At 41.7% G+C, this 22,931-nt stretch overlaps 1 protein-coding gene across 3 annotated transcripts in view; it reads left to right on the top strand.

Annotated features, from left to right (window-relative positions):
• The window catches only part of Nak (Numb-associated kinase), an 89,102-nt gene that overhangs the window by 2,169 nt on the left and 64,002 nt on the right, over positions 1–22,931 (top strand). For all 3 annotated transcript variants that reach the window (XM_089581868.1, XM_089581866.1, XM_089581865.1), the window contains exons 2-6: positions 7,802–7,920; positions 9,641–9,746; positions 13,539–13,678; positions 15,023–15,144; positions 17,988–18,069. In XM_089581868.1, coding sequence (XP_089437994.1) covers positions 7,802–7,920; positions 9,641–9,746; positions 13,539–13,678; positions 15,023–15,144; positions 17,988–18,069 — 569 coding nt within the window. The remainder of the gene's footprint in view (positions 1–7,801; positions 7,921–9,640; positions 9,747–13,538; positions 13,679–15,022; positions 15,145–17,987; positions 18,070–22,931) is intronic.

Raw genomic sequence — 22,931 nt, 5'->3', positions numbered from 1 at the left:
AAAATTCCAATGAGTCTTGGCCCTGCTGTCATTGTGTTGTGTAAAGGATTTAATACTGAACATGGCTTTTTTGAGTGATGTATATTTTTGGAGCAAGTGCATTCTTGTCGTATGTTATCAAGCTAATGAGTGCCAGCATGGGAGCTTGGCTTAAACCAGATAAGTTGAAATGACCACTGAGAACTAAATGCTCCACTTTAGAATTCATGCTTATAGCTAAATTTGTTCCATATGCAAGGAAGATGTAATTGAAGCTTGTTGTCTAGTTGGAACATAAAATTAGTGGTTTATGGATGTCTTTGTTAGTGTCAGAGTACTACATCACAGGTATCCGCTCATTATTTACTTATCTAATATGCTCTATGAGCACTTGGCCACATGAAGGTAGTTTAAAATGTTTTTAATTGCCTTGGGCAAGGTGCATGATCACTGATGTTATATTGCTTGGGAAAAACTCTTCCACCATTATTTTTATACTGCCACCCCTGATGTCACAGGGTATTGGAAATACAATATGGTGTCAATTGGGGTGCTGCTCTTATGAACAAAATGCGTCTAAACATACATAAGAAGTATATGCAGTCTGGAGACTGACCTACAGTTTTTGTAAGGAAATTGATGATTTAATCAATATTTTCTGGAAACTTTTTTTTTAGTCTTAAGTGTCCTTTCAATGTCTCTTTTGCGAAAATGAAGTATGTCGTGCAATAATATGAGCACTCATAATTAGTTCTTCCATTTTTAGAAGATGAAAAACACAAATTACTCAATTTACAATCTCAAAAAAAATGGCGCAAACTTCCATCCCTTGAATTTTTGACAAAAAGAAATCATGGAAACGAGGTTCTTATATTTTGTAGAGAGCCAGTCTGAAATTTTACTGATACTCAAAGGCATTATAAGGAAAGGAAAATTGCAGTAACTATATCTGTCTGGGTTGGACATCCGAACAGCACCATGAGTGAATGGATGAAAGCAGTTAAAATGGGAAGAGAGGTGTGTGTTCTCTCCTAGGTCTTGTCTTAAAGGGACACTTAGAACAGCTAAATTCAGTTATTTTCAGTAAAATTCTATTTTTTTGGCTTTTTTGGCCGTACTGGCATCGTTTGCTATCTAAATGTGTGCTCCTTGTGAAATTTGGATTTGAATATGGAGTATTTTTCTTACCACTAGAACAGGGGTTCTCAAACTTTTTTGCTTGGAGGAACCCCAAAAGCCTTCAATAAGTTCCAGGGAACCCCCCCCCCCCCCCCCCCCCCCCCCCCCCCCCCCCCCCCCCGCTTTCACTTACCATCAATGTTGTCGAGTGCATTTTTGCAAAGAGAGAGTTGCAAAGGTTAAATGTTTATTGCACAGATTAATACAAATACTAATGTGATGGGTGGTACTGCTTCCCTTTTAAGAGCAAGTCAAAGCGTGGCTCAGTAGCACTCAGAGCTAGTCTCATATCAGCTGCCGGGTCAGAGCCGGTGAGGGTTCTCGCGGAACACAAGAAGACAGCCCGCGGAACCCCAGTGTTCCGCGGAACCCAGTTTGAGAACCCCTGCACTAGAATTCAAACTCATAATATTAATGACATTGCTAATATAAGGGACTTCGTGATCAACGGCTGCAAGTTGATGTAGATCTACGTAAAAATGACTAATAAAATATTGCTGTCATAACAGTTGGCTCATGAAAGTGACCAATGGTGGCAATACCTGTATTTCATTTTCTGGTCCTTTCTACAGTGTAGAAATCCCATTTTCAGTGAAAGTACCCTTTTTGTGATTAACATGCTGTAGTCAGTCAATATGGCCCACTTTGAGTTTGTCTTCAATGTCCCTTTAGACTGCGTACGTATGGGAAATTACTTGAAAGGGGAAAAATAGTATTCGGAGGAAGAAAAAAAGTTTTAAAAGGCCTTTGCATTCGTTCTTAAAGGGGTCATGACATGGTGTACCAACACATCATGGTTTTACGTTGCAATTACTAGCAACAACGTTATTATACATACATAAAAAAAGTAGTAGTGCTCTACGCGCATAATTGAGCTAGAAATTGCAATTGTAGTCTGACACAGCTTAAGTCTGCAGTGAAGCTTCGCCCACATTCTGGACCGCCGGACAGAATTCCTCTGCGACAAAAAAAGTAGCCCGTTAACTTTCCTTGTTACTTAAACAAACTAATCGCAAGAAAAAAAATTATATGGGGTTGAATTTACTTGGCTTGTTTAATAAAGTCAAACATTAAAAAGCTGATTTCATTTACTGTTGTGATTGGCTAGCAGAGTAATACAGGACGCCGAGAATTGGGGTCCAGTGTTACCAACTGCTGCTTTTTTTTTTTTAAGTTGTATCCTACTATAGATGTCATCGGCTCTAACTGCTCGTCCTGGCAGTGACTGCCATATTGCAACTTGAGTGACATCATGACCCAACAGCGCCATCGTTGGCTGCGAAGCTGCGTGCACGTACGCACGGTCTGTTTGGAGCAGAGTGCACGCCTACTTAAGTCTCACCGCGGCACATTGTGGTGATGTCACCGAGATCGGGCAGAAGCTAGACAGAAAAGAGAGAGGCACTGGCGTTTTTTGCCCTTGTCCCCCTGTCATGGGGTGTGGGTTCTCCAACGCCCCTCCACACCCCTAGCCCGAACAACGGAAAACCCACTCCCAGACGCTCACTACGTGCAGTGCTCAGTTCACTCGTTCAGTCGCAAGCAAGCATGTGACCGTCGGCTTATGTCGTCATGGATCAGGAGTGTGCCAGTGTTGCCTGACTGACATATGTTTCTGGAGAACTTTTAAAAATTCAATTACAAATTACTTGCTGCACCAAGTGAGCTCATATTTTTTACCCAGGTGTTCCGAGATGCATAGCGAACAACATACAGTTAAACAACTTGAGTCTGAAAAATGGTGTTATGACCCTTTTAGTAAAACACTATTCTAGATCAATTCTTGCTTTAATGACCTACTTCTTTTGTAGCTAGGTTTTACTCATTTAGCGCTGCTAGGATTGTAAATAGGGTGCAGTGCTTTTTTCTTTTTGCTATGACGAGCTGTTGATATCACGGGCGTACCCTTCACGCCTTCTGCGTTGCCATGCCCTCAGAGACGAAATGAATGAAGTTTTGAACTACTTTGTTGCTAAAGTTGCAATAATTTGATTACTGACGAGCTAGGTAGGCAGCGAATAGGGCTTTAAAAGTACCAGTGCTGATTATATGGAATAGGAGCTTGTTCATTGCACTTGTGTTGTTTTGAATACTAGTGTTACAGCTTTAGTATTCCAGACAGTGCTGTCTATCATTGTATTTGTTCACTTTTGTTGTCGGTTTCTGGGACACATTATGGTTTGCTTGGTTGTGACACTAATGAGAGTTTAGTCTGAGTAGTAATGATGTGACTTTGGTCGAAAAAGGAGAAATACTCACTTTTTCTTTCATGTGAACTTACTAAAAATTTTGGATTTTGAAAGAAAGTCGAGAAGTAGCTCAAGACATTTGTCTGAAGGCTGCAGTATGCCTGCAGTATATCTGCAGTATGTCTGCAGTATGTTTCTTCAGTGGTGTAGGAATGCATGAAACTAAATAGTGGGTGTTCAGGAATTAAAGTGCCTTTGGTGTTTCTGAGTATTTTGTACGTTCAGAAACTCCAAATATCATTTTTTATGCAAAGGCAAGGGAATAAGGCCAACATTGTTATGTAGTCAATGAAACTCATCCAGCATGCCTTGTTGGTAAGTATTGGTGCCTGTGCTGCTTTATCACATGCACGAAGGTAACCCTTTATGTTAAGAAAGGCAGTGCACTGCCCCAACAAGCAGGCTGTCTTGCTTGTGCACCAACTTAATGAGTAGTAGCATGATGTGGCTACTGATCTTGGTTATGCTATGTCAGTCATAGGCACATCACCATTCTTTGTATTAGTGTTAATCATGGTCCATGTGTTAGTAGCCATTAAAAATTAAGCCCCATCCTGTGTTTTTCATGAGCAGCTTCCGTACACTGACGTAATATAGGTTTGTGATCTGTTGGCTTGCATGTTAGCCATGTAGCATTTTGTGTACAAAAACAGTATTTGAAATGACATTGCTCTCAAGATGTGTTTACCTTTTATTTTTTTGTGAATAATTTTCCTGAATAAACAAAACTGTTTCAGTGCAGCTTGAAGTTGAGAGAACTTCATTCTTGTGCCTTGAACATTGTAGCTTGCATACTACTGAGTGCAGTTGTGGACACCATGACGTAATTTTAATCGGGTGAAATGTGAAACTGCTTATGTACGGTTAATCACTTGGCACATTAAAGCTGGTTTATAACATAGTGAACTGGGAAGAAGAACTCAAGGCAATTGGAATTAATCCTGAGCCCTTCAGAACTGTGGTGAGCCTCATAGCTGCTGTCTTGGCTTTAGCACAGAAAAAATCCATTATGTGGTGTTGCCAATTCATGCACAAAACACACTCCTGCAAGCATGGTACACAGTAATTGTGCTTGTGATGAGTCTACAATTAGCTGTTTCCTCTTTGTATGCAACGTTGACCATTGTCTTTTGTAATGCGAGCATTTGTCTGGCATTTCGTGACATTGCAGGGAGAAGGAGAAAAACTTCATTTGTTGAAATTCCTAGTTTGTGTCCATGCAATTTGTTATGCTCTTTTTTTCCATAAAGAGAACTCAAAAACACGATCAGTCTAGAGTTTGTCAAGAAGTTCTGCATTGCACGGCACTGGGAAGAGAATATTTGACTAAAAATGCATCCCTCAGATGTTGATTAATGGTGAGCTGTGGGCACCATGATTTATTGATTAAACTTTCAGATAAAGGCTTCACAATTGTATTTTATTACTAGTTAAACATATCTTTCTCATTTTTGTGAATTACTGGCAGGTTAGTTTGTATTTCTTCGTTGGAATGCCCATGCTTTTTTTTTTAGGTTGATTGCCCATTGTAGTGTTTGGCATGTTCATGGTGGGAATGAAAATTTTTGATAGGTTTTTCAAGGTTCACATATTTTGAACTTTTATTAATGCTTTTACGCTCTATCCTGATCATTTTTACGAAGTTTGGCAGCTATGTGATATAATGTTTTCTTACAAAAAACAATTTCTATTGTTGTGTCTGTTGCCTCAACTTGGGCGATTTCTACTTGCAACACTGTTTGTGGCATCACAGACGTTACCTGTACTTTGGTACTGAGTACTGAATTCAAGTCTTCTGGACAAAATTTTCATGCTTGTATTTAATAATTCTAGCATTTTATGAGTGCAGTCATTGTTTCCAGTTGCCATTTCAGCCATTCAGTATGTGTAATAGAGTTTATTCAATAACGTTTGTGATGGCATTGCTATGTCTGACAAAGCTGCCGTCTTGGCCACTGAACTAAGTTCGGTTTTGGTTTGTTTTTGCCCTTTTAAAATAGTTTATCGAAATATCAAGTGAAACGATTGGGTTCCAAGGAATGCAATCACCACCTCAAAATGTTGAAAAAATGTCTAGTTGGGAACACTGTGGATGACTCCACCTGTTTTGTTTTCTTTTTAATTGATTGTATAGCTCATTCTAGTTTTTTTTTTTTTTTCGGATACTTTCATAGAAGGATTGCACTCAGTCTGGAAGGCCTCCCAGAATTGAATGCATTCCTTCAATTTTTTCTACTGCTGCACCATACATGGCTCTGTTCTGATGTCTGTTGACAAAAACTGTCAAAGCCATGATTTTTGCTTTTTTCAAACTTTGAAATTGCAAGATGTATAGTTTGGTGAGTTTTTAAAACTACAGTAGTGGTATAGGTCTTTTAGGCGTAAGAAAGGCCGGATGAGCCAAAAACACAATGGTGTGTTTGAAGCTCGACTAAATATGTTGACATACACAGAAAACATTTCAAAGCTTCTGTTCAAGAGGCCTGTGAGTTGGTCTTCGCAGTGTAGTGGGTAGAATAAAATGCACACTCATTTTTATGCAGTCTATTTTGTGCTAAGATCACGAGTGGCAAAAGCCGTTTTTCAGAACATTTACAGAATATGTACTTCGTGTCGGTGGAACTGTTTCGAGTTGCATATATCAACTGCTGCAAGAAAAGCGATCAGCTAAGGGATAAATTTTTCATGAAACCTGCATATACTGATGTGCAAAGTCGAATTGTATGTAAAAAAAGGCTTCCAGAAGTAGCTTGACTTATTGCTTAGTTTTCTTAACTATTCATTATTATTAGCATGATGTCATGTGGCTTATGATCTTGGTTATGCTATGTCATTGTCATCGGCACTACATCACTATTCTTTGCGTTACATTGTTAATCACAGTCCATAAGTTGGTGGCCATTAAAAATTGAGTTGGTATTGTTACTGGCTATTTATTATTAATAATAATAGAAATACAAGTAAAAGATGTTGCTAGCTGCGGCGTCTGCCATCGAAACCTGAAGCACCTTTGCTGTGGCTAGCAGGAATAAAAGGACAGGGAGAAGGAGAGAAGGGGGGAGGGGGGGGGAGCAATAAAGAAAACATAGGGGAAGGGCACCAATATACACTATGTATAAACACAGGATATTGAAATAGAAATAAAAATTGAGCCCCATCCCGTCTTTTTTTTTCATGAGCAGCTTCCGTACACTGACATAATAGAGGTTTGTGATCTGTGGGCTTGCAAGTTAGTAGCATTTTGTGTACAATAACTTAGTATTTGAAATGCCGTTGCTTTCAAGATATCTTTACCTTTCTTTAAATAATTTTCCTGAATTTTTAAATAAACAAAACTGTTTCAGGGCAGCTTGAAGTTGAGAGAACTTCGTTCTTGTGCCTTGAACATTGTGGCTTGCATACTACTGAGTGCAGTCGTGGACACTATGATGTAATTTTAATCGGGTGAAATGTGAAACTGCTTATGTACAGTTAATCACTTGGCACGTTAAAGCTGGTTTATAACATAATGAACTGAGAAGAAGAACTCAAGGCAATAGGAATTAATCCTGAGCCCTTCAGAACTGTGGTGAGCCTCATAGCTGCTGTCTTGGCTTTAGCACAGAAAAAATCCATTATTTGGTGTTGCCAATTCATACACGAAACACAATCCTGCGAGCATGGTACACAGTAATTGTGCTTGTGATGAGTCTACATTTAGCTGTTTTCTCTTTGTATGCAATGTTGACATTGTCTTTTGTAATGCGAGCATTTGTCTGGCATTTCATGATATTGCAGGGAGAAGGAGAAAAACTTTATTTTTTCAAAATGCCTAGTTTGTGTCCATGCAGTGTGTTTATCATTCTTTTCCGTTATGTTCTGGACCTTCAGGATTAAGTGTGGCAGCAGGAAGAGGTCTGTTGGTGGGGAAGGCCAGTCATCTCAAAACATAGGGTGTAGGTGGTGGTGTAAGATGTTGCATATTGGTGGTCTCATGTGGAGACACTCCCATATCATATGTGTATTGTATGGGTAAGCCCTTGTGGTAGAGGCAAAAATTGACCTGCGGTTGTTGCGGTCCTTTGTAGCTTAGATTATTTCCTTTGTGTGCCTACTTAAGTAGGCCATAGAATTGGGGCCAGAAGACGTCCTATCCCGGATTTCCTTCAATATGGAAAGGCATGTCTGCATATGCATAACCTCTACTACCCTGATGGCTTGGTAGACCTTTCCTTTATTCATTAAAGTCTCTCTCTCTCTGATGGCTTGGCATGTATTGGATTGCCACGTTTAATTGAGAGGTTTTCTGTGCCTACGTTCTTTAGAGGTGTGATATGTTATTTTGTACGCTTTGTTCAGAATGTGCAAGGAACTTGCTTGTGATTGCTATATTCACCTTTTCGTCTGTTTTTCAGGGGGCTTTGCAATAGTCTTCCTAGTGAAAGGGTCTAACAATGTGAGGTATGCACTGAAGCGGATGTTTGTCAATGAGGAGCATGGCCTGAATGTCTGCAAACGTGAAATACAGATAGCGGTAAGACTTCGTCAAATGCAGCATGTTTTATTTTTTGCACATTGGACTGTGGTACAAATTTTTATAGATGTATGAACGTTGTATTGTTTCAATGAAAGTGTTAACTATTGTGCTGCAACTTCTGTTTCTTTTTTTCCAGGAATCCATTAGCCTAATCTAAAGCATGCCATTCATTGTTTGTACATTGGAAATAATAAATTTTAAGCTTTGTAACTATAAAATTCGCAAGATGTCCTTGACTGAAAGGTGTACGTTGTGAGGTATTGAGTGTTCTGTATCAAAATATGGGTTGTGGCAGATACATGCCTAAAGGTTTGTGAAGTCTGGAAAGGTGAAGTTAAAATGGTTTATGTTCTAAAGGCATGTTTTGTTGTTATTGAGAGCTGAAATTAGTGCCCAAAGAATGGCAGTAGATGCTGTAAATAGTTTGTCTGATTTGCAGCTGCATGAAAGGAACTTAATGTGCTATGCGAAGAAAGGGTTCAGATGGTATTGCATCTCTCATATAACAGTTCAGCAGCTCTCATAGAGAGTTTCTGGTCTATATTTGTGGGCGCCTTTGAGAGAATCATTCCTGTAGTGCAAGGAGCTCGTCTTGTGTAAGGCTTTGAAAGCCTTTGTATGGACATCCTTTTAAGATGGTGGCTTCAGTCTTCTTTTGATAGTGAAACGCCTCTGCAACGAATGCCTCTACTACAAAATTGCCTGGTTGAGCAAGGAGATAACTGATCCTGGCTAGTTTCGTATTATAGTGATGCGTTGTGAGCTACACAAATTTTCCTGTTTAACGGAAAGCTTACATGTTCCCAGTTGTGTAATTGTAATTTTATAACCAAAACCAACATGTGTGATAAGGCATGATCGTTCATTCAGTAATAATTTCACTCTAGCTATGTGCAACTGTTGAAGCACCGTAGTACACTGTAGCATCACAAAATAAAATCTGTCGATGCTGACAGCCTGCACAAAAACTTTGCTCTGCTCCTTCTGCCAAGTAAAAACCCCATCATCCAATCGCGGTGTGGTTAATGACATCTGTCACTGTGGTGAGCTAGCACAGGAAGCAGCAGGCATGCGTGCGTTTGCATGCTACTGATTCACAAGTAGCAATGGAGGCATGCTGACATACACAATGCCAGTGCCTCCTACGCTTCGCTGTGTTAGTCTTGATTCTCCTCTGTCACCGCGCACTTCGGCTGCCTGAGGTCACTGATGAACTGGGCATAAACTTTGGGCCATGTCCGCACCTTCCTGTCTAGTAAGTCCGGGTATGACTGTATCACTTCAACGCTGTCACTTGGCACACTGTCATGCTTGACAACATCAGCTTAGCCATAGTTGCATATTCTGCGAGGCACATTGTTCGGGAGAAAAGGAAAGTACTGACTTCTTTCCCTAACTCTATACAGTACCCACCCGGAGTAAAAGTTGGTTTCTGTCAAGATGCTAATCCTACTTTATTGGGGGCCATAGGGGGTTGCAATCGTTATAATGAATTGAACTCTATGTGAGGCAATTTTTCAGTCCTTCGCATTTCGTTATATAGGCGTTTCACTGTCTCTTCTTTTTTTGCCACTTGTATGCTCACACATAAATAGGCTCTTGTTTACTGCTCTTACAGAGCTGTCGAGTGGCCACGAGAATATAATTGGTTTTATAGTTTCTGTAATCAAACATGTTGGTGGTGGGGTCTATAGGTGCTTGTTTACTACTTTTGCAGAGCAATCTGAGTGGCCACAAGAATATAATTGGTTTTGTGGATTCTGTAATCAACCATGTTGGTGGTGGGGTCTACGAGGTCCTCATGCTTATGCACTACTACAAAGGTCAGTTCTTTGCCTGTGTGAGCAGCCTTTTTTTCATACTGGGGTTTGATGAGGTAATTAATAGACATTGTGAGCTGGCATGTTATTAGTTCATCATTAAGATGTGTGTTGCGTATGGTAACCTGGACCAGGCTACTGCATGCTAGTAGTTATTTTCAATGAAGCCTCTTCGGGAATTGGTTAAAAAAAATGTCAGGTTCAAAGATCCACACCAAGAAAATAAAATTGGTGCTTAATTGCGTGCATTTTGTGCTAATGGAAAGCCTCAGGCATGAGCATGAAAAGTCTTGTGAACTCTGAAAAAGTTATCTTGCATTGGTGTTGTACTTCTGAGAGTACTGCCAGATAACCCCAAGGGCCACAGAAGGGGAATACTAAACAAGCTAGATTGGGCGATTGGTGTCCTGAGATAGCAAATGTATCATTTATACCTGCAGCCAAACTCAGATAAGCCAAAAAATAAAAAAATAAAATCTGTAATGACTTCTAGTATAGATTCTAGTAACTGTGGCCAGTCGCATGCGTTATTCTCCTCGATATGTTCACCTTTTTATGCAACACTATTAGTAGGCAAGCTCCATAGGAATAAGATGCAGTGGTGGTAATGCTACGCCAGTTGCGCCAGCCTGCACCATTGCATAAAGCCTGCTACATGCTACTACAAATTAATGGTTTTTGATGAAATTGTGCCATGGCTGCGCCAAAATACAATTCCAGCAACCAAGAGCCGCAGTGAATGTGAAAAGGCTGAGAGGCTACCACCTAGTGTGTGCAGGCATGGCTCTGGTTCCTTCTCCTAATGTGCGACGAGAAAGATGACCAACGGAGTCCAACCCTGCCCCATTTTGCTTTCTGGCCCTTTGCCGCCTACTGTTAGTACACGGTGTGTGCGTGTTTTGTACCGTACGAACACGGCAAATGCACATGCAAAAGAAAGCTTATAGGAGGCTCAAGTAGTGCTAAATTTGGGTCCTGCTAGAGTTATTGGGCTTTTACACAGCATCATCAAGTGTTCTATGAGTTCATTGTAAGACAGTGAGAAAGGTTTTAGATGCATTCCAACTGACAGCTTGATTCCACAGACCTAAAGGCTGAACTCCATGTACGCGAAAACTCACGCAAACGCAACAGCGGCAAGTGACGAGCGACGCCATCGCGCGAAGCGAAATGCCCGTGTCGCTTGTCGTGTCACTCGGATCTGCACTCATAGAAAATTTTGCTCGTCGCCCGGAAGTTGCTAACGCGATTAGCCAATAGCAGCTAATCTGGCAGCATACGTCACTACTGGGCCTCCTGCCGGTCCTCTTGCTTCACCACCGAACCACCGATTCGTCGTTGTCACTATGCTGTGCCCCACGTTCACAGCAAACTAAATGCGCACGAAGCTTTCGCTTTGTCTGAACTTGCCTCAACCACAAAATTTTAGCGATAAAACACCCCAGATTTTCAGATTGCTTCTGTGTTTATAGTGCTGCTAGGCTTAGTGAGTATGTGTCGTTTGGCGTCAGAAAGTGCGCGAGGTTCAAACAGGTGTGCGCCCCACGTTCAGGCAGCATCGTTCAGGCAACATAGCGGTGCCCGTGACAATGACATGCAATGACAAAGCTGTAAACACATTTTATTTGGCATTTTTCTGCCCAAAATTTTAATCCTTGCAAATAATGTGACTCTTGTTATAGGCGCAAACAGCTTTGCGGTGTATTGTGCCAGCAACACTGATCGTTGTCTCCATTTTGCGTTTGCGTTGTTGCAACGCATGGAGCTTGGCCGGTGGGAAACGGAGCAACAGCCAGCCGTCGTCGCGTCGCTTACTTTTTTGCATACATGGAGCTCAGTCTTAATTCGCACTCGCTGTTACAGCACAGTCAACATCCATGCTTCCGGCTTGTTTGTGCAGTAGAACCACGTTGATTTGAACTTTCAACTTAGAAAGGTGGTTCGTAAACTTAAGAGTCAACTAAAATTGAGCCACTTTCAATGATGGGGTGGAATTCTCCGTGGGTCAACATACGGCGACCAGATCACATGTGCACGTAAGATTGCGAGCTTGTGCCATTGCCGAATGCCTGTCACCACATGAGCTTGAATAATGTTACGGTGCAAGGAAGTTCGAACCAAGTCCCTTCGTCCCGAATACTTCAAGAAGAAGCATCGAAGCATGCGAAAAGCGGAGGAAAATAACTGTGCTTCTTAAGACGAGGACCATGCATGTGCAACAATACGCTTCGTCACAAGAGGCATGGCCGCGTTCGATGGCAAAGAAACCTGTGCCATGCCTCGAAATGGCAGAAGCAAAGTGGCTGCACTCATCACGGGAGGATCCTTGTGACTGGGGGTCTTTTTATTCAGCCTGGATTTCCCGAACTGAGTTCCTTCAATTGGAGCGCGTTTCAGAGTGCCAACATTGCTGAACAGAAGCGCATTCACATGCCAATTTTAAAATCTTGTGGGCTTTAAGTTTAAAAAAAAAGACTGTAGGAGATCAGTGCGTGAAAGTGATAATGAAGAAAACAAGTGAAATGGCCGTTTATGAACATTCTTGGCAACTTTTGCACCGAAGTATTTCAGGAAATTTCTGTAAGTAAATTTGGGCAAAAAAATAAGCAGACCTGGCTAAGACGACTGCCTACAACCCTGTCTCATTGAAATCTTCGTGGAGCTCGTCATTTTCTAAACTGTGGCACAAGTTAGTTGAGACGCCCTCTATATTGGCATTTTCATCTTATTTCTCAGTATCGGGCTCATGCTGCAAAATAGGAGGAAGCTGCTTCAGATTAAAGTTTTGCTTGCTACATAGCGGGTTCCAAAATGCTCTTGGCCATTCCCACTACGGAAGATATGCAATTTTGTGTGCTGATTCTGCAAAAGTCATTTAATTTCGTGTTAAACAAGTCCTTGTGCTCGTATGCAGTATGTTGTGCAAGTCCTTTGGAGGGAGCATATAAGAAATTTGCTACAGGGAACTTGCTTAAATGCATGTCATTGCTTTGTTTCGACATCAAGGAATGCAATAAGGGGGAAATTTATCATTCTGCCTATTTAGAAGTTGAGTTGTGAGGTTTTGAAGTTGCCGCTTCAGAAACTGGAAGAGAAGTTTGTATTCATTTGTTTTCTTGTTTCTGGAGTGGCAACTTGAAATCCTATAACTCAAGCTGTGTGATACGCAGGATTATAATTTTACCCTGATTGTATTGCTTGATGTCATGAAGTAATGCCGTGCGTTTAGCAGTGTGTGTGGGTCTGGGATCCTCCTCTTGTTATATTATCCCCTGTTATGCCCAGGGGGAGCAGAAAATGTCGATTCCTCTTACTGCATATGGTGTGAAATTCCCACTGAAATGAAGTCATCTTCTTGTGCAGAAAGAAGCTGAAAGTATTCCTGAAGGGTAATCTCCAGTCTAGCGTGACTTGTTTTCTTTTATGTTTTCCTTTATTGCCCTTTAACTGTGTTTGCACTATAGGCCTTGTCTTAGATTTACTTGGAAGTCTACAGTTCCCAGAGCATTGATGCTTGTTAAGAATAATGTTTTCTTGGGTGTAGGACTTTTTTTCCTGTTTGCAATGACGTCACCGTAGATAGCTGAAACGTCACATCCTGTGAGTAGCATGTCTACTCACAGAATGCAGACCTTTTGCATTGATATGGTTGTACCCGGTGCTTGTCTGTATTAGTGCACTGTATTTTAGTGAACCAGTTTTGCGTGGGCAAGAAATAACGACTGCATGGTTACATTTGGATTGTTAGCAGTGTACCCCCATATTGGCATTCTTTTGTTTTTTACCCATGTGCAGGGCATGTGCTGCAGCTGATGAATGATAAGCTTCATTCTGGATTCTCGGAGCAAGAAGTCCTCAAGATCTTCTGTGACATTTGTGAAGCTGTGTCACGGCTGCATCACTGTCAGACACCCATTGTGCACAGGGACCTCAAGGTGGTCTTGTTATTAGCTTGCACTTCATGCTTATCGTCATCATGAGCTAAATTGTGGTGTGGTTACAGTATAGTTATAGAGGTTTTCACGTGCATCACATTATCTGTTCTGAAACATATTTTTATTCTAGTTTTATGCAAATGTATAATAAATGGCCGCTGCAAATGTGACACAATATAGAAATTGCCACTGGCTTCATCCTTTTGCACAGGTGGGTTGGGGGCAGACTGTCCAGCTATTCATAGTTGGACAGAAGAGGGAAGGAGGTGTAAAGCAAACTAAAATGCTGTTCAGGCACTCAAAACTGAATTTAAGATAAAGTGGGACTCCAAATCACACCTTATTCCTAGCCTAATTTTAGGTAAGAAGAGCTGTAGGGTAAGTGAAGATGTGTAGGAAAGCTAATAAAAGGAGATAGACACTTTTCAGATTGCAGTGGAGGCACTGCTGGCACCTGCCACTGCTCCCCACCGCAGGCCATTTCTCTACTCTAATGGCTGGCCATTTTCATGATGAGGTGGCTTGCTAGGTTACGTGAACGACTGGTACAGCGTTCTGCGCATGTAGCTGGTCTCTGGTAATCATTTCTTTCGTGATGTGATGTGCAGCTGAGTTCTGAATAATGTGCAACGGTGTGCACAGTGAGTAATTTGAGGCATATTTGTTGTGAAGTAAAGAGTTCTAGATGAGCGTTGCAATGTTCCTTGCCACAGAAATGAGGGGCTGGGGACAACTGGGGAGAAATCTAGCACTTTGTCCCCATTTTACTCGCTCAATAAATTTACCTTGTGAGTATAATGTTCTCGCAATTGCAGATGTGCCTAGGTGTGTATTCTGTGTTGATATTAAGAAGCTTTTGTCTTTGGCCTGCTGTGGGCATCTTCCTGGTGCGTCAGCTGCACACACTGATCTTTTGTGACCACTTGCCCTGAGCATGAGCGACGTCTCCTAAATCGCATGGTGTGCAGTGCTCGTTGCTTTGTCTGACACCAGTGTGCTTGCAGCAGCACTAGCACTGCACAGTGACTTCTGAATAAGCAGAGATGCTGTGAAATGGCTTGAAAGTAGTGCTACTGTGGCTTGAAATTGCTAGGGTCTCTCCTGTTCTGTATTGCCATGCTTAGACACTCTTTGACTGCTGGCTGCCATTGCACTTTCACATGCTGCGAGGGACAAAATGGGAACAGCTTACTCGTGGAAAAATAGGACACAATTCTCCTATCTCTCTTGTGGTCTGTATATTATTGTTTGAGCTTTCTGGACCAACATAACATGAGTCTTTTAGATGGGACAGTTTTCACTGTGGGGTGTGCCCATTGTATTGATCTTTTTCTGGTGTTTCAGGTGGAAAACATTCTGATCAGTGATTCTGGCCATTATGTGCTGTGCGACTTTGGCAGCGCCACAGCCAAGAGTCTCAACCCTCAGACTCAGGGAGTGGCAGTTGTTGAGGAGGAGATCCTCAAGTGAGCATGCCTTTATTGGTACCCTTTAGTTTTGCTGTTTGCTTAACTAGTGAATATTTCTGCGTACTAACACAAGAGGCTCGGCAACTTTCTGGTGTGTAAAATCTGCAAGGTAAACAAACGAGTTGTTGTGGTCCAATCTGCCTTCACTGACTCATCTCGCATGTAGGTTAACTTCTAAGGTGTAAACTACCACCACTGACAAACTGCATTTGAATCTTGCACTGTGTGAAATATTGCTGCAATACATACAAATTACCTTAAGGCCAGACCAGTCATAGTTTGGACTTTTATGGTAGTTGACTTGCTCTTTTAGCCCAGTAACTATAGCTCTGGGCTCTGAAGACCTTGGTTGCCGATATTTCTGACACCTGTTTATTTAAAAATGCCGCGGAAAACTATGTGTTTGACTAGGCTGTTTTGTTACCTAATCTGATATGTATTTTGTTCAAGCTTACGTTTTTTCTTGCTTTGCTGTATTACATTACATTTTGCATTTACTTTTTGTTTTCATTTTGCTGCATTGTCTATACTTTTTTTAACCACTCCCTTCTGTAACGCCCCACTGGGGCCCTGAAGGTATTGTAATAAATAAATAAATAAAAGACTCTAAGTAGCTCTGGGTTCGCTATAAGCAAATATAATAAAACCTTTTTTTTTTTGTTTAATATGTATAAATCGTAGCTACTAAAATTGCCCAGGTAGGTAAGTAAGGCAAAGGCTTGAATTTTTCTAGCCTCTCTTAATCTCATTTTTTTATATCGGCCATTGCTATTTTGATAATATGTGGGGTGTTTCACCTGTTCAAAACTTGCAAATTAATAGACAAATGCGCATGTGGTAAAAAACAGAAGGCTATATTTACTAGGAAAACTTACAAGGCTAGAATACATGTTGACAAAAGTCGCACATATTGTTCATGCACTCACACAGTCGAGCACTGCACGCACACTGTGTCTCCTCGTCGCTCTCCTGTCCACACTGGTGCTTTCCGTGTTCCTCATAGCATATTTGAAAACTGTGTACTTACCGAAAACATACTTACACAGAAGAAACGCACCTACATAGAGAGGTGCGCTCGTGCAGAGGCTCTTTCCAAGAAATGCCGGGAGTCTCTCAGGTCAGTGCTTTTTGAAAATGTTATTCTCGTCACCACTGCTCTGTAAGCAATTTTTGTGCGTGCACACATCCAAAATCAATACCACGTGACCAGAAAGAGTGCTAGCCATGCCTACAAGTGGGCATCCCGCATCGGTGCTTCTGTCACGTGCTCTCTGTCCGCTTACCGCTCCAAGTACAGCGCTGTGAAAAAAGCACATGACACCCGCGCCGATGTGGGATGCTTGCTCGTAGGTGTGGCTAGTGCTCTTTCTGGCTACACTGTTTCACTTTCGCCCGTGTGTGGCACCAAAATTGCTTACACAGCAGTGGTAACGAGAATAACATTTTCGAATATCTAAAAACTGACATGGATATTACTTATGGTAGGCTGCAAGCCTCTTAATAAATAAGGAGTCTAACAGTAATAGTTGAAAAGTTAACTATTAAGTATTAGTTAACCAGCCTGCTTGTTGGCACGTCTTAGATGTATTCTACTACACCGCTGACAATGCTGTGCCGAAAAAAGTGCTCTTAACTTAAAGCCTATTTTTAAAAATTGCCGACAGTGTTAGGTTACAGCAATATTCCTCTAACTTCTAGCAGCAATATTCCTCTAACCTCTCTAACCATTTTTAAGTAAGTACAAACCTGGCAATGGGCTGTTGCAGTCTTTGTACAATGCGGCCGGATGTTGCTGTGCATGCAGTCCATGATAAAGCATTGCTACTGGGGTAATACTTTTTTTCAAAAACTCAGCACTACAAATATGGATTGGTGGCAGATTTTGTCATGACATGCATGTTACTTACTATCATTTTATAACATTAAAATGTCATTGGGGATAGTTGAACAGCTCATGACTTGTGTATCCTTTAAACTGTTCTTTACTTGATGCAGCTATTTTAAGGAACTAGGCCGCCGCAGTGGCTCAGTGGTTATGGTGCTCGGGTGCTGACCCGAAAGACACGGGTTCAATCCCAGTCGCGATGGTTGCATTTCGATGGAGGTGAAATACTAGAGGCCCGTGTACTGTGCGATGTCAGTGCACGCTAAAGAACCCTAGGTGTCCTAAATTATCTGGAGCCCTCCACTACGGCATCCCTCATAGCCATAGTCGCTTTGGGACGTTACCATAAACCTATTCTAAGGAAATACCAGTGGTCACTGCAGCAATCTTCACAAACTCATTCAAATCCTTGGGATCAAGGAGCAATATGCTCAGTGTGTTTGGAGGAAATGGTGTTTCTTGCATCTCTCCAAGAGCCTTTTATTTTATTTGCACTGCAGATGTGTGATGTCAGACTTCAGTTAGTACAGCTGCAAAGCGAGCTTTGGCATCTGAGAAGCTGTTTCTGGGCAGCGGTACAAAGTACTGGTACTTTGTTTGCGAGGGCCACTACAGGACTGGAAATGTGCACACTAATAAAATGATGCAACAGATGTGATTGGATTAAGTGCATAATGTGTTAATGGTATATTGATCTGTGCAGCAGAGTACATTGATATATGGATCCTCTTTCTTCTATTGGGAACAAGAACCAATAACACTATTTTTTCTGTTTAGTTCAAGCTTTATTGAAGAACATATGTGCACTAACAACTTTTGCTTTGGTCTTAAACTAGAGGGAGGTTTTGATTTGGTAAATTGTTCATGGTAACATTGCCAGTATGTTGCGGCACGTTTGGTTTATGACTAGTGCTAATTGTTAGCCTCCATGTCTGTCATCTTGCTTGTCTTTCAGGTATACAACGCTAGCCTACCGTGCGCCTGAGATGGTGGAGCTCTATAGCGGGAAACTCATCACGACAAAAGCAGACATTTGGGTAAGAATTTTGCTTATTTCTTGTACTTTTGTATTTCAGGTGAAGCTATGCAACTATCTTGTTTATTATTAACTTGATTGAAGAATTTTAAGATAAACAGTTTCAAGTTTGTAGGTGTGCAGGAAAGCTCAATACATTGGTTAGAAACCATTTCATTTCTAGAAACTTTATTTGCAATAGTGGTGGCAATCAAGAGGACTTCATACAAAATGCATGTTACAGGTTGGGTGAGAAGGTTATGTTTTCAGCCACAGTGGCACTTGCCTAGTATGTCCTGAATGTATGGCATAAGCAGGGGAACTCTTGAGACATTCTCCGTTGTAGCTGTTAGCTTCCACTGGCGTGCATTTGGGTGTCCAATACTTTCTAAAATTTGTGGGTGCCATGCTAAGAGAAGCGTAGCTAAAAGCTTAGCTCACTGCTTTATCACATTAGCACATTCTTATTATTTTAAGTGTTCAACTATGTATTCCTTTAGACTTTAGCACACAGACAGGTCATCAGAATTAATCGAGAGCCCTCCGCTATGTTGTCCCTTGTAGCCTACGTGCAGCTTTTGGACATTATATCCACATATCATTATTTCATACTTGCAGTTACTGCGGCAACCGCTATGCTTATTTATGAAAGCCTTATTATTTTTCATTTCATGTCATCATTATTATTAGTTAAAGCACAGCTGAGCTGGGCATATGAAACATCTCTCTTGTCCAGGGATACTTGCATTGTCAAAGTGGTTCGTTGTGTCATTTGTGATGCATGGTGACTTAGCATATATTGTGTTGCGCTCCCATGTGTGGACTTGTTTTGCTTCACTCACATTCACGCACTCTTCAACCCTCGTGAGTGAGTGGGTGGAGGAGAAAAAAAGAGTGAGCCATCTTTCAGGGTGCTGAGGCATGTAACTGTACTTTGCTAAAGGGCTCTGTACTTTGTACTTTGTACTCTGTACTTTGCTCTTTCATGTTGCAATGCTTTAAATCATTTTGCTGCTTGAAAATATCATCTTACATGTACTACACGCTGAAGAATTGCACTCTCCATGACATTGCATGCTGCACACATGTAGCTGTCATTGGTGTGAATTTCCATCCGTGAGTGTAATGGGAGAGGGCTCCATTCCACCACCAGTGGTGGCAGTGGCGGCGGAAGGTTTTTTTTTTTTTTTTCATTTTGTTGCTTAATGCACGTAACTTTGGTACAGTTAATCTCAAGAAGTGCTTGTCAGAGCAGCACAGTTAAAATTGTAACAACGCATAAACTTGGATGGAGTGGTCAGATTTCGTCAGTAAAGAAGGTGAAAAAAAAACAGAAAAAGGAACACCAACTACTAAGTGCTGATTTTAGACTGGAAAACTATTTCAGAACTGTCAATGCACCTTTCTTTCTGGACCTGCCCACATCACGCACCCCCCCCCCCCCCCCCCCCCGCCAAACAAAATAAACAAAACAAAAAAGGTGATTTTCTGAGGACGCTATTCATAGGGCCTTTGTTTTTGGATTTGAATCTTTTTTCCTGAATTAGGGGGCCAAATCAGGCTTTTTTTTTTTTTAATGAGAAATTTGGTACAAATTTGGTTATTCAACATAAGGTTGCATAACTAAGGCTTTTTTGGTTTATTTTTAACGAAGCCTATTACATGATTACAAAACATAAAACTGAGCAGGAGGCAAGACACGGGAGAGAAGTAAACAGGACGAGCTCTGAGCTCGTCCTGTTTACTTTTCTCCTGTGTCTTGTCCCCTGCTCAGTTTTATGTTTTGTAATCATGTCATACCAACTAGCCTTTCATCGCTTACTCTTAGCCTATTACAGTTCATCTTATTACAGGACATTAAAGGTTCCATCTGTTGATTACTGTTTTCATAATCCAGAATTGACAGGTTGCTTGAGGAAACTGTTTATTGAATCAGATTTTTTTTTCTCGTTAATTATTTTGTCACATGCATTACCATCTTTGTGCACAGCACACAGCACTTTCGCATCTGTGCTAGACATGCCTGCCTTTGTTTACAAACTGCGATAATGTTCAACATCGCAGCGGCCATTTTACATGCACAAAAGGCTTGGAATGATTCCAAGAATATGTCTGGTCAGTGCATGTGCTTTGGCTTCTCGCTTTGACAGGATACTTTAACATATCCTTGAATTAAGCCGTACCGTAAGTAACATACGCTATAAGATGTGTTTAAAATTGCCAGCAATTAATTGAAAGCACTCCTTGAAGGAGCACAAGATGTGCGCTGCCTTCACCTTTGTACAGTGGCAAACCATGAGGCACATTTACCGGTAGAAATTGGTTTTAACCGTATTTCTGTTAAATCTGATCAAGGGGAAAGAATCGGATGAAACTGGGTTTTACCTGAATATAAAGGGGCCTAACTATGCAGTGCAGTGGCAAGAATGAGAGTTAGGTTGTTTGGGTAGTGCCCTTTCAAATGTCCTCTGACTTTTTTTATGTGACGGTTTTGTGTGTGTTGCTGTTTCATGAATAAACTTCCAGTTGGAGGTCAGCACTTGTGATGTCCCTTTTTTGTTCTCTCACTTTTTTTTTTGCCACTGTTGCCAGTGTTGTGCTGGAAGCTTCAGTGCATTGACAGACCTCGTTCTTCCACAGTAGTGTTTGAATGCAAACTTCATTGTCTGCATTAAATGTTCACCTATGCATACTTTTGCATTTTTGGTGCCATTAGTTTAATTTTGGTAACAAGGAACGACTGCAAATCATCTTAGTATAGAATATCATTTTAGAGGAAAAACCATGTGGCTACTGTGATCATTTTTGAGTAGACTATCATTAGCATGCCTGAAGTGAACATTGCATTATCTGTACCTAGAATTCGACCATTGAAACATTGCATTGACTTTGTCTGTCATGACTGGCATGATGTGACAATTACAAACTGTGAACTCTGAGTTGGTCATACAAAATGGAGAGAGAGAGTGAATAAATTTTATTAAGTGTTCAGCCCCCTGTCTGGGGCTTGTCAGTATTGTGGTCATCTACCAGGTCTCACCTAGCACATTACGGACGTGCTGGACAAGATCCTGAAGAATGGGAATGCAGGGTTGGGTTTGAGGAGTGAGGCAGTCATTGAGGGAGGTAGGATGTAGGTCGTGTCTTGTTCCCCGGTACACCTTGATGGCCAGGAATCCACTGAGTGAGGATTTGGACATGTTGGTTCCGTTGCATATGTTGGCGGAGGATGTGATGTGAATGCAGATGTATTTGCTTTTGCTGAAAGGCCCAGCGTGCATTTTGACTGCCCCTCTGTACAGGACCTTGTCGTGTTGCTGTAATGGGATTATAATGGCCTCCATGATGGCCATTGGTTCACCATCTGTAGTAGAAGGTACGTCTAGGCATAGATTCGTGTTGTCAGTTTTTAGATACTGCGGTCATATGCATCAGTTCTCCCCTGTGGCCGGCATCCTTGTAATAAATGCAGGTGTTGGGTAGTGAGGTTTCAGTTTGCTGTAGCAGTACGCCTTTCTGCGCTCTTTGTAGTTGTCGAAGTTCATGCATGCAGGTATGTGGTCCAGAGCAATATACTGGGGATGTGTTCCCTTGGAGGAGGTAGGTTTGGTTTTATGGACGGTAGATGTGTGGCGGCAGCATTTAAGTGGCGGAGAAGGTGTCTGCCTTGATGTGAGAGCGTCGGGCTCTCACATGATGGCGTGTCGAGCCATCATGGAGCGTTCCTGTAGAATGTCAGAGGTCCGTGGCTTCTACCAGGTAGGTTGGGTGCGAAGCCAGTTACTCCTAGTGTGAGGTGTGCGATTTTTCTGAAGATTGTGTTAGCTCTTGTTTGGGTGGTGTTCAGGTGCATGTACGGGTACTCGTACAGGATTCTGGAGTATACCAAAACTTCTATTATGTTTCGGTTGCTTCTCCTTAACTCCCCTGTTTCTAGGAGTTATTCTTTGCAGCATGTGTGGTATTTGTGATAACTAGGGTATTTCGCTCATCCAGGCGTTAGTGTGGCCATCTTCTTGGGGTTAGAAATGGAGCACTCTTTGGCTCTTGGTTCTGGGGAAGGGAACGTAGTTGATGTGCAAGTCTGTAGATGATCGTAGATCTGCTTTCGTTTTTTTCCATATTCAGGGAGGTCGTCTTGTTCTTGGCTGATGGGCTAGATTGTAAAGATTTATTTCTTTGTGTCTTGTGAACTTGATACAGTTTGGAGCATGAGCTTGTCTAGGGTATGCTTCTCTGGTGTCTGTCCGAGCAGCAACCTGAAGAGGAGCCACACACTCTTGGCGACTGTAACTGTTCATTAATTTGGTCACATACCTTGAGCCACTTTTTTGACAAAGTTGCGCTGTGTAGTCTGCTGGATCTGGCTTCTGAGTTGGCGTTTCTGTTTTTCATTTCCGTTTATTACATTGTCTTTGTTACCAAAGGCTTAAGAAGATGTGAGTCGATTTGTGGGGCTTCTTCAGACCTTAAAGAGGCTTTCGTGTTGCGCACGGCAATTTCTGTTAGCTTATGAAGCCAATGGCCTGTCTGTAGTTCTTGTATGTCTTCCGTTTCTAGGGTATGGCTGAAGTCAGTCCAGTTGGTAGTGTGTGCCCTGCGATTGTTTTGGATACATTTGCGGCAGCCTTGAGTGTGTACCACAGCAGTGGCATAGTCGTTTGAGCATCCGTCTCGCATGTGGGAGGTGCAGGGTTCAATCCCCAGTGCTGTCGGATACTCACTGGTGATGCAATAAGTACAAGCTGTCCCCTGGTCTGGTGCTGAGCTTATTTAGGGTGAAATGCTTGGGAAATGGGTCTTTGACGCCACCTTGAGTAGAAGAAAGAAACCTTGTGTCATGGCGTTCTTTGGCCACAGATGCCCTTGCGCCAAAAGAATTCA

The sequence above is a fragment of the Amblyomma mixtum genome, chromosome 3 (genome assembly GCF_055824585.1).
Source record: "Amblyomma mixtum isolate Tamu chromosome 3, ASM5582458v1, whole genome shotgun sequence".
Lineage (NCBI taxonomy): Eukaryota > Metazoa > Arthropoda > Arachnida > Ixodida > Ixodidae > Amblyomma > Amblyomma mixtum.
Note: the sequence above shows the minus strand (reverse complement) of the source record. Positions and strands in the feature narration are given on the sequence as shown.